The sequence below is a fragment of the Nicotiana tabacum genome, chromosome 12 (genome assembly GCF_000715075.1).
Source record: "Nicotiana tabacum cultivar K326 chromosome 12, ASM71507v2, whole genome shotgun sequence".
NCBI lineage: Eukaryota > Viridiplantae > Streptophyta > Magnoliopsida > Solanales > Solanaceae > Nicotiana > Nicotiana tabacum.
The window spans coordinates 114,999,245-115,011,353 of record NC_134091.1 but is presented as its reverse complement, the minus strand read 5'-3'; the positions used below and the strand labels follow the sequence as shown (position 1 = coordinate 115,011,353).

The 12,109-nt window shown below is 36.4% G+C and overlaps 2 protein-coding genes across 2 annotated transcripts; one reads left to right on the top strand and one right to left on the bottom strand.

The window, feature by feature from the left end:
* The first annotated feature begins 353 nt into the window (after positions 1–353).
* Positions 354–5,192, top strand: LOC107805504 (uncharacterized). Its single transcript, XM_075227595.1, has 3 exons — positions 354–479; positions 597–1,157; positions 4,338–5,192. Exons 1-3 carry the CDS (start codon positions 477–479, stop codon positions 4,974–4,976), a joined length of 1,203 nt encoding a protein of 400 aa, XP_075083696.1. The 5' UTR covers positions 354–476; the 3' UTR covers positions 4,977–5,192.
* Positions 5,193–7,498: 2,306 nt separating this feature from the next.
* On the bottom strand, positions 7,499–11,944 carry LOC142166941 (uncharacterized). Its single transcript, XM_075226841.1, has 4 exons — positions 11,757–11,944; positions 10,228–10,352; positions 8,656–8,851; positions 7,499–8,423 (listed from the first exon to the last, which is right to left on the bottom strand). The coding sequence occupies exons 1-4, from the start codon at positions 11,823–11,825 to the stop codon at positions 7,737–7,739; spliced, it is 1,077 nt and encodes a 358-aa protein (XP_075082942.1). The 5' UTR covers positions 11,826–11,944; the 3' UTR covers positions 7,499–7,736.
* Positions 11,945–12,109: the final 165 nt, after the last annotated feature.

The window sequence follows — 12,109 nt, the reverse complement described above, 5'->3', positions numbered from 1 at the left end:
CATATCTTATTTTTTTATTTTTAATTCTCTTAGGTGTAAAATAGATTTATTTTAGGAGATTTAATATAAAACTTAAAAAAAATAAACCAATTAACCTAAGTTGTATTGGTGGATACCAAAAATTATTAAGTTACTTTCTTAGACATACATGAGTAATAAATTCAAGCATAACTAAGACTCAAAAGTAGTAAATTTATTTGCTTCAGCATAAATTAACTTGATAAAAAAGAAAGTAATGTTGTACAAGAAAAAAGGAAACAAATAATGACCGAGTTCAAAATAACCCCTGCCTTTTTCCGAATTTCCGTTTAAGCCACTGTAGCACACAGTTCGCGTTGCTCAATAAACTCACCTCCCCTGAACTATCTCCCGCCAGTTTTCTTCATTTCTCACAATTCATTCCGATTAACTTTCCAAATCTCTCTCTCTCTCTCTCTCTCTCTCTCTAAACTCTCAGTTCTCTCTCTACAGAAACAATGGTGAGTTTGGCAGAGATATCATCGTTTAATGCATTTAGTACCACGCTATTCGAATTTTGACTCATTTTGATTTCATTCACATATAATTGTCAGATTAATTTTCTATCGGATTTTCAGGTTACTGCTCAGAAAGTGAAGGAATCAGAAAAAACCCTGTTAACTTCATCCTCTGCAACCGCTGAAGTAGAAATGACAGAATTGCTTGATTCGCCCTCCTCTGAAACCGATGAAGAAGAAGAAACGAGAGAATTGGTTATTGATATTGAGCCACCACCACGCTCCTCTGAACTGATCAATGAAGAAGAAAGGAAACGAGTATTTTTCGAAAAAATAAAGGCTGGAGACATTGCGTCAGTGAGAAAGATTATCAAGAAATACCCTAGCTATTGTACTACTAAGGATGAGTTCGAAAGGTATCCTATTGTTACTGCCCTTATTGATGATGGGGGAGAAGATATGATGCGTTTGTTGATTCGGTCATGCCCAGAGTCTCTTCATTTCAAGACTCCTTCTGGTGAAACTTTGCTTCACTGGTCACTCCGTCAAGAAAAATGGAACTGCTTCAGTTTACTATGCAAGACGCATCACAGGCGAAAAGATCGCCACATTCTCGATATGCCTGCCCGCCAAACTGGCGAAACTTACCGTGAAATTGCTGTACAGCGTCGTTTCCTTAAGGTCCCTCTCTCTCTCTCTCTCCCTCTCTCTATATATGCATATAACACTGTAAAAGATTGTTTTGCACTGTTAATTCTGTAGAATGAAAGCAATTTTCTTAGACAATGTTATGACCTTAGTCACACAAAACAGAATTAACAACTAAAATGGAAATTTCAAGAGTTTTGGGACGATTTTCTACAATTATTAGGGCCATTTAATTTGAACATAAGTTATACATATATTATAATACAAGAATTTGTAATGCAAGGATTAAAACTACAGGGATTGTAATGGGGAGATTATTTTGCTAGAATTTCAAGTAGAAGGATCGTGTCACAGGACGATGAACAGTAAAATCTAAATCTATTGGCTTCGACTTTCTGCGCTTGTTCGAATTCTTAGATGGACCTATTTTGATTTAAAATTCAGCTGGTTAAAGGAAAGAATTGTGGTCTCTTTTTTTGTTTGAAATATGACTTAGGGTTTTATTCCTCAAATCCCCCTTTAGATAGGGAGTCTTATTACAGCAGTAGAAAGCCTAATCCTGAAGCAACTAGAAAACATAGATTGAGATCAGATCTGATCTTTGACATTCCATTATTACATATGATTAGCAGGTCAGGCAATTGGCTTTGGAATCAATGTTAGATCACTAGCTAGATAGCTACTTCACCTTCAAAAGCAGTCAATATAAGGAATCAAATATTAGATCATTAGCTAGATAGCTACTTGCCCGAGATAAAGATTCTTTAAGGCTAAGAATACGACTTCGAGAGGGACGAGCATACATTGTATGCAAAGCAGTCCATACATCAGAAGTGTCAGCAGTATTCACAAGTGGAAGAACTTCTGTAGAAAGAGAGGCAATAATTGCACTTCTTAACAATTGATCTTGACGATACCAATAGTCAGATCGAATTTGCTGTGTAGATGGCTGTGCGGTAACAACCTGTGTGAATCCATATCCAATAAGAATGGAGCGCCATTGTGAATTCCAAGTTTTATAATTCGATGGCGTGAGTTTAATGGAGGCCTGAAGTGAGGGTGTAATATTAATCAAGGATGACTGAGAAGATGAACTTGTGTTTGGTTGAGAAGGGACAGTGAGTGAGGGGATTGGGTTTATTATCTGAGGAGAAAAAGAAGTAGACGTAGATGCTGGATATGGAGTCTGTAAAGACGGGAGAGAAGGAAGGGTCTGATTAACAGAAGGTTCCATCAAATAATTTGTAGAAAGGTAGAAGGAGCAGCCATGTGAAAAGGTGACATGGATGTTGCAGGTAGAGAACCCAAAGATGGGTGAAACAACGAAGAGTTGATAGCAGATCCTGCGGGATTTAAAGTAGACGACATAGTAGTTGCAGCCACTGACAAAGGATGAGTGCCAACCAGAAGTGACGGAAGGTGTCCGACGCTATGAGATGCATCGGCTGTAGTGATGTCAGTCATGAAGGGAGGAGTTATTGGTGCTATAGCAGAACTGGTAGTTGGAATCAAAGGTGAGGAAGATTAGGTAGATTTTCCTTCAGCATCCATGGGGCGTCAAAATAATGGTGGATAGTTGCGCCGTTAGGCAGTATAGTCCTGATACCATAAAAGAGTTGTATAGAACTCTGAAAAGCTAATGTTATTGACTAACTAATGTGTATGTGTCACACAGAATTCTCTGCCAACTAGGGACTGACTAATCCTAAGAATGAGCTATTACTTGTATTAATCAAGCAGCTAAGCAATAAATGGCAAAACAAAAGAATGAGAAAGAACAAAGCAGGCGTGTCATGGTCCTTACCTTCCATCCTGCAAATGTGAAATACATCAGATCCACAAAATCTAAGTTTAATAGAGATAATAATTCACAAACAACCATGACATCTAAAGTACCTGATTCTTTAAGCAAGTAGAAGAACAGCAAAAGTTTTTACTCTGCAAAGCTGAGCTGTTTTCCAGCAGCTGCCAATTGTAGTAATGGGACGGAAAGGAAGAGTACAAGCCAGGATTCCCATGGTAATATTTTCATGATCAAACACATGTAGGAGCCAAAAAACATAGATACTGAGATCTGAGGCCACGGTTTAAATGGAAAACTGCGTAAAATGGAGATAACAAAAGGTAATGATGCTACGAAAGCTGTTGAGTTGAATAATATGAATGATGAAGTGACAGACGATTCTCTTTTATCTTGGACTATTCGACCTGTATCATAGTCATAGATGTAACTAGCCTTGGCAATGAAGCACGGGAAATGACACGCTGCTATAAGCGTTACAACAGCAAATAGAGTAGCCGCAGGCAGTAGAACATATTCTATCTTCACTTTGAGGGCAGCATCGGTGTTTAATTGTGATCTCCCCTTCTCAGTCCCAGAAGAATGTACTGCAGAGCAGTTTCTGTCATTCTTTGCTATGTCTTTGAACTTGCCAACTCCAGCCTGCTTAGGGATCTTGTCTTCTCTCGTGTTACTATAACTAAAAAGACGTAGATGGCACAGCCTGCTTAAGCATGCTCTGAAAGAACTGATGCCCGAAAACTTGGTGACTTCTGGATAACCAACAGATGCCAGCAACTTCTGCATCGATACAAATGGTAAACATGAGTAACCCAATTTTCACGAGAGATGCAGTATTGGGTTCTGTGGGCAAGTTGAAACACCAGTTCCACATTCTGAATTTCATTAAATTATGGTAGTAACAAAAGCAAAGCATAACTATATCATACTACGAATGTTGACTGAAACAGCAGGCTTCATCCTGCGTTTACTGTTAAGATGTGTTTGCATTTGTTTTAAAAGCTTCTACTAATTAGATATCAGAAATAGTTGTTGGATCCACTGTGCCTGATGTTTTTCCTTTGCCTAGTCCATTGCTTCTTTCTAAAAGGTTGTCATGTCCATGGAGTTCCGTTATGACTAATATTCTTTGTTAATCCACCTGCGTCCCAGGTTTCTTGATTATTTGTATTTCTCTTTATAGGAAGAAATTGTTTAGTGAATGCATTACATTATGACAACAAGAATAATTTAGATATTAGAATGTGCTTATAGTGGAAAAGAATGGTTGTTTATTACTATACCTGATGTGATTATGATTCATTAACATCTTGCTTCTGTTCTCTAGTTGTTGACTTGAAGCGACTTCTGTTCTAGTTGGAGAAACTTCTCTAGTTGTAAACTCAAATTTTATTTCTTCCACTTTAATGCAGCCTTGTGATAAAGTTGGCCGAAGCACTACAAGAACAATTTCGAATGTATCCGAGGAGAATTCTGCAAGAACACCGAATGAGCCAACGGTATGGTCTGCGGCTTTAACAATGATGGTGCTAATTGCAGGTGGGTCTTTTGCAGCTCCACTTAGCTATCACGGTTTGTATCCAGTTTTAGCTGCGGATCAAGGGAAGATTGTTAATCTCAGCATGCATGATTTGTTTACATATCCAAGTGCCATTATGGACGGGTTTCTTTTCTTTACTACAATCACGGTTGCTTTCATATCAGCCATGCTAGGCATTTTGGTTGCAGTTTGCATGATATTTAGGAGACGGGAGTGGGGGACTGCCTTGGCAGTTTTTACCTTTTTTGTCATAACATCCATGTTAGTAAGCTTTTGCAGTACACTAAATAAGCTCTTTCCCCGTGTCGTAAGAATAGATGGCGTGCATGTGGAATTCCCAGGAGGTGTAAGAATAGATGGAGTGCATGTGGAATTCCCAGGAGGTGTAAGAATAGATGGAGTGCATGTGGAATTCCCAGCAGGTTCTGTTTTGGTGTTCTACAGTGTGTACGTTATTATTCTTGCCAGTACATTAGCACTTATTGCCCAGAGGATCCGTGGAGCTTTGTAGTAGAAGGGTAAAAGTTCAACATGATTGACACTTTAGTTTAGTGTAGTCTCAGCCTAATAGTTGCACCATTATTTGGAGCCGGTCATTGTTTTGGGATATTAGAGAAATCTTGTGAAGTATATGCTGCTATGCTATATTGCTATGGTTATGAGTGCCTTTTCCCATGTGATGCTTAAATGGCTTATATCTTTGACATGCTATGGCTCTTTTAATACTTCTATTATGTTAGCTGCTTCCGTTCCGCTGTGATTTTTCTCTTTCTTTTCTTTTGTTTAAGATAAATCACTTTTGTGTGCTATGTTGGACTTTTGTCTTCTTTAACACTGAATCATCGACCAATGTAATTGGGTTGATATACATCTGAATCAGTTACATATAATTTCTTAAGATGTTGACAATTCCTTACAATATTGTCTTCTCATTTTCTCTTCCCTTGCTAGGCTTCTTGAAGGAATTACTGCTACAGAGGTGGAATTCTTCCATAATTCAATTAGTGAATGTTATAGTACAATAAAATACTTCTTTATCCCAACTATATTTATTTTCCGAAAGTTGTGAGTATAATTGGCTCATTCATATGTAGTTCCTTCTAATATCCTTTTCCCGTAGCTCGATCTTCCTTCACTTGGCTAAAGAAATACCACTGGTTTTTGCTCCACAAAGCCTTCTCTAATCATTCCAACATATGCAAAATAGGTAAAATTATAATAAATCAGTCCACAAAATTAGCCCCATAACTTTTAGTTAATTAAGGGACAAAAGAAAATATAAAGTACTAATAATATGGAGAAATACAATCATATCATCGAGTTCACATGGATCAGAAGAAGAAAAATTAAGATCAGGAATATTGATGGTTGGGGTAGAATAGTCACGTCAGTTTTTCGGCCAAAATAACATATTTCGATCACTTTTGTACTTTTGTTAACTACGCTATAAAAACATGATTTTTAAGTTATAAAAAAAATAACTTTAATTTTGTATTGCAATTTGCAAAGGTCAATCATTGAACTGCTTATTCCAGATAAGTATCAAGTAAACAATTGATCAGTGAAAACTTTTGCATGAATTCGGGAGACAAGTTCAATCAGTCTAATATAATAAACCAAAAGCTATTAGCTTTAATATTCGGAATGCGTCCAAAACCAGATTATTTCCAAAGAAAAACAGTACTCGTACACAATCTGTAAATACAGGGGCGGATCTACCTTATGAGGTAGGGGTATCACGGCACCCGCTCGCTTTGTTAAAATTCTTACTGTGTACATAATATTTCTGTGAAAGAAACGTATAAATGGATAAAGTGGCATGCAAAAGTCACAAAGTGTCATTCGTTCAGCCTTCCCTTTGAAGGTTTACTTACTAAGTCTCTCTTCTTTATTTTTTTAACTTTCGGTCCTCATTTTGTTTTTATCATTATACATTACTTTATGAACAATTATTTTCTATAGGTAATTTGAATTGATTTTAGTTAGCATATAATTTTTTTATTTTTAATGAAACGATATTAATTTATATATTGAAATATAATTTGAGCAATATCTTCTATTGGGTTTTGAAGAAAAAATTAAATGGCTTGATTGATAGTCGTTTTGAGTAGAATATTATAAGTTGAATGTTGAAGGATTTTTTAAAAAAATAATTGTCATATAACTCAACAGTTAAGATGGAAAAATAAACAAAGAACAATACAAGTAAATTAATCTAGTCAAACAAAGAATATATAGTGTAGTTAAGGTACTCTTTAAGCAAATCTTTATATTGGAAGCGCTCTTTCATGAAATTTTGTTTTTCTTTTGCATTTTTATTTAGAATGTGTTTAAATTAATCGTTAAATTTTTTAACTAAAATCGAACTTATTTGCCTCTGGTAAAAATTTGAACTAAAATCGACCCATTATTCCTAATCTGCCTTTGTAGCTACTCACATGTATATTGTATGCATAACACGGTGGCACCCGCAACCTTCGAATCCTGGATCCGCCTCTGGGTAAAAGCAAAAATAATTAGCGATGAATTATCACTGGAACTACATCAAGTTAATTTACTCGGCTGATATACAAGAAAGATAAATTACTCAGCTGATTTCTCTTAAAATCTTTCGTAACCTAATTATCGTACTCCTTGAATATAGTTTTGGCGTGGCAAGCAGTATTTTTTAAGAATGGTATTTTGTCCACGCGAAGCTTCACGCACTATCTTACTTTGCCAAGTAGAATCAATCCAGTTCCCTGCTAAAATGTTTGAGGGTTAATACTCTGCTCCACTTCCTGGGTTATTTATTATCTTAAATTGAAAATTCCAGATCAGCGCCTCCCTCAGAGCTCCATGGGAATTAGAACTTTGTCTAAAATCCATATTCAGATAAGAATTGGTTAAATTTAATGTTTTCGTATTGATCACCTTCATTAATTGTCAATCTCTAAGACAATTGTGCGATTGACCATTACCATTATGAGATTGTTAAAGCCGTATAAAAGCTCAAGCTTTAGGGCAGATGGTAACTTAATACACCAAATAATATGCTGGAAGTTGTTTCCATTCAATACAACCACAAAATCATCAAATGACAAGTCCAAAAACTCTCATACAATTGCTATTCTTAAGAAAGAGTCTAAAGAAAACAGATAAAAACACCTTCAGTTGATATGTGGATCCACCTTTTTTATTTACACATGAAGCTACACAAGAGTACCTTTTTCTGAAGCATATAAATCCTTATACATTCATAAATTTCAGATCTCTAAAAGTACCTGATTCTTTAAATAAGTAGCGGAATTGCAGGTCTTTCCTCTGCAAAGTTGCACAGTTTTCCAGAAGCTGCCAATAATAGCAATGGGACGGAAAGGAAGAGTACCAGCCAGGATCCCAGTGGTAATATTTTCATGATCATGCACATGTAGGAGACATAATACATAAATACTGCCATCTGAGTCCACGGTTTCAATGGTAAACTAGGCAGAATGGACATAACAATAGCCAATGATGCTACAAAACCTATTGAGTTAAATAATATGAATGAAGAAATGATGGGGGAATCTCTTATATATTGGACTATTCGACCTGTATCACCGTCATAGATGTGATTAGCCTTGGCAATGAAGTAAGGCAAGTGAGAAACTGCTGTATGCATTACAGTAGCTAATAGAGTAGCCACAAGTGATAGAACACATTCGTCCTTTACCTTGAGGGCAGCATTAGTATTTAATCGTGATCTCCCCTTCTCATTCCTGGAAGAATGTACAGCAGAGCAGTTGCAGTCATTCTTTTCTAGGTCTTTGAACTTGCCAACTCCAGCCAGCTTAGGGATCTTCTCTTCTCTCGTGTTGCTATAACTAAAAGGAGGTAGATGATGCAAGCATTTAAAAGTGTTAGCTATGTACGATCTGAAAGATCCGACACCCGAAAACATGGTGACTTCTGGCTCACCAACACGTGCCAGCAAATTCTGTATTGATACAAATGTGTAAAATATGAGTAGCTTTCTAAGGTAACTAATATAAATTCCCCACCCCTCTACTTACTAATTGAAAGAACACACCCTTTATATATAAAATTATAAATCAAGAAAAATCCTCGCAAGAGTATAAGAGTGAGAAGAACCACCACAGAAACAAAAAAAATTATTTATGAAGCAGGAAACTGAGCAACAAATCTTTCCAGTAATAAGGTGCATCTACCTTCTCAAAAGGCCCATGGTACATCAAGGCAAAAGGAGGATGACACAAAGAAGCAAGATTGTCTTGAGCAGCATCTGTTGTAGGAGTAGAACGTTTCTCTGCCTCCAGGACTCCAGGACGCTTCATTTCCTCCTCAAAGTTGCAGGAGGGAGCAACTAATCGAGGTTCACGTGATGAACCTCCCACTCCCGATGAACTAAAGAACACAAGAAAATCAATTCAATAAAAGGATACAAATGGAAGGGTTAAAAACACCCTTTAGAAAATCAAAATGGCAAAATAGTATAGATTAGCAATGCACACAACCGCTAGTAATCTTTGTCATGTCAGCGAATTTCAATATCTAAGTGCATGTACAACTAGGCCGCGCTCCAGAAATTGCAAAAAACAGTGTTGTCAAAAGCGAAAAGCGCAAAAAAGCGCTAAAGCCCTGCTGGGGCTTAAAGCGCAAAGCGCACTTAAAGCACGGCTTGACTAAAAAAAGCGCAATAAGGAGAAAACTGCTTAATATGCGAAGATATGAAAAGATAAAGTTATACTTAAGTCTTAATATGAAAGCTAAACCCATACATAAGTGTTAATATGAAATTCTAAACCATACTACTTCTAATCACTAATATAATCATATTCTTCTATGTAATTTTCCACAGAAGGGTGACCCTCATCAGTATCACTCGACTTATATCCTTCAAGAAAGAGCCATACCATTTGTGAAAGAGGTATGACAGTTGTGTTGTTTGCACTGAGAGAACAACGAATGCAGTTCATAGTACAATTTTGATCGCATCACAACCATAATAATGAAAAGAGAAAGACATGAAGAGGAAGAAGAGGACGACAGTAGGTTTTAATCTATGAGCAACATCAATTATTCTGAGTGCCAGATATCTATAATAACGAGGAAACACATTTTTCCCTGGATAAATATCTATGTGAGGGAACTTTATGATGCCTCACATAAGACAAGAATGTAGAACTATTCTTGTGCAACATAACAAGCAGAGAACTAGAAACCTGAACCAGCAACCAGCTTGATCCTTATTGTACTTTTGAGAAATTCTATTGGGAAAATGCATCTTATCCATATGTAGAAGAACAATGCTTTGAACATTTCGTTTTGAAAAAGATGATTTGAGCTTGTGCTGGAAAGCACCAGGTTACCCTAAAGTCTCCAAGTTAGTTGTGGCTGATGAGTGTTGGAAGTGTACAGTGAAGACATGATTTCCGGAAGAAACCATATCCTCAAACCCCAAAAAGTTGAGCGGAGATGCACAATATTAAAGCCAGAAACAATAAGAGGGAAAAAGATTGCTCTATCAAACCTGAGGAATTGGTGTGATGGGAATAATATGGAGAGAAAAAAAAACTCTAAGAACAGTATAACTTTGTTTTGATTCAATTTGCTTGAATGAGAAACTAACAAACACAAAAGGCTCACATATAGACAACCAGAGTACATTAAGAAGTATGAGAAGTATGACAGGTAAAAACAAAAATTGAAAGATACAAAAAGTAATTAAAAAAGACAAAAAAATTAACTAACATAGAAAGATCACAGGGTATTAAAAATACCTCAAGCTCGGATCACCAAGAAGCGCATCATTTCCCAATTGTGGAGAATTAACAGATGCTGCTGCCCCACCCTCATTTCCGATGTAGGAAAGCTGAATTGCTTCCTCAAGATTCCAGCTTGTTGCCTGCCACACAGAATATTTACAATCCACCTTATACAAACTAGGTTCAAAAAATTACCAAAATGGAGAAAAGTCATCAATTTCAATTGCACGATAATTCAATATTCTGCATAGGCCCCTGATGGAAACAGGATTCAACAAGAGCCAACAAATAGCCAAAATCAAGCAAAGGTCAATGTCATCAGTAGCAACAAAACCCTCTACCTACCCAGCATTTCATTACCTGCTTACTTACCCACCCATCGACGTATGTTATTACCAATACATGAAATAAATGCCTCTCCACGCCCCAACAACTAAAAAATTCACAAACTAAGTTGTCGACAAAGCTTGAGAAAATAAATTTGTGTGATATAGCGTCAGAAGGCCAATCAAGATGATTTGAGGGCAAAGCTACTACTGCACATTGGATGAAATACAGATTCCTGTTTCTGCTAGCCTTTTGGTGCAAATTTCAGATGGGTATGAAATTCGCAACATGATAGATTTCATTAGCTCGCTACAAGAATAGAATCTTTTGTTTAAAGGTTATCCCCTTCTCTTGTTTCATCACAGGGGAATGCACACTTTTGTACCGGCTAATCACCATCTTGGTGTCTGGTTTTATTCTATTAATAACATCTCTTATTTACTGATAAAGAAACAAAGGGAAGGGCTCAATTAATATAACAGCAAACAAAAGTACAAAGTCTAATGTACAAGTCTCATCCATCTATTTCCTGTGCTAAAAGTTGAACATGCTTCGCCAAACAAAAAGAAACCCCAAAATTCATTTAACTTCCACAGGATTGACATCATCTCATATTCTAGTAACAAGATAGAATGTAAAATTGGACATACATCGTGATTCATGACATAAAATCTAGACCCCAAAGGAGCTAAATTTTCTATTTTTCATAACGGTTATGTCCGGACCAGGTTGTACGCACCTCAACTACTCCACATGCATCCTTCCACTAGTACATGCCCCAAAGTCTTAGGTGGCTGGGAAGTAATCAAGCCATCCCTTCGGTGCAAAGCTCAAATCTTTTATTTTTTAATAAGTAAATTCTTTTTTATAAAGCTTGGATCTTTAAATCAAAAGATTTAAATTAAAAAAAACGAGAACAAACACAAAAGCTCAAAAAATTAATTTAATTTCTCAACACGATAATGCCCAAAAAAAACACTCTTTAACTCCAACTTTAAATACATAGTAGAGAAAAGGTTTGATACAAATATATAATTATGCTAGCACACTACTCTCTTTAACACCCGAACTAATACCTAGTTAAAAAAATTAAAACACGCACACACTCAGAGTACATCCACACACATAATTACAACTTAAATCCTGGATATGCTACTATATATAAAGCAAAAAAACATATATAGTGATATTTATAAAAAAGGAATATTTTTTAGAACCTGGAGGAACTGTCGGACAGTATCGGCGGTTTGACCAACGGCGATTTCAAGGAAAGACGAAACTAACATCTACTGGTCCGTCGCAGAAATTACGTCGTCCATTGCTTCTCTCCTCTGAGTGTTCCGACTGTTACTTTTTGTAAAAAGAGAAAATTGAAACCCTAATTATGATAAATTTTACTCTCTGTAGATTTGTTTCCACACCGCACCGAATGATATATATAAATAAGAGGGTGTTTGGGTGGGCTTAAAAGCTGGTGCATATTTTGGCTTAATTTGGTGTTTGCTTAACATCTAAGTGCTTTTAAGTTAGGGCGCTCTTAAGCCAAAACAAGCTAAAAGCCATAACTTTT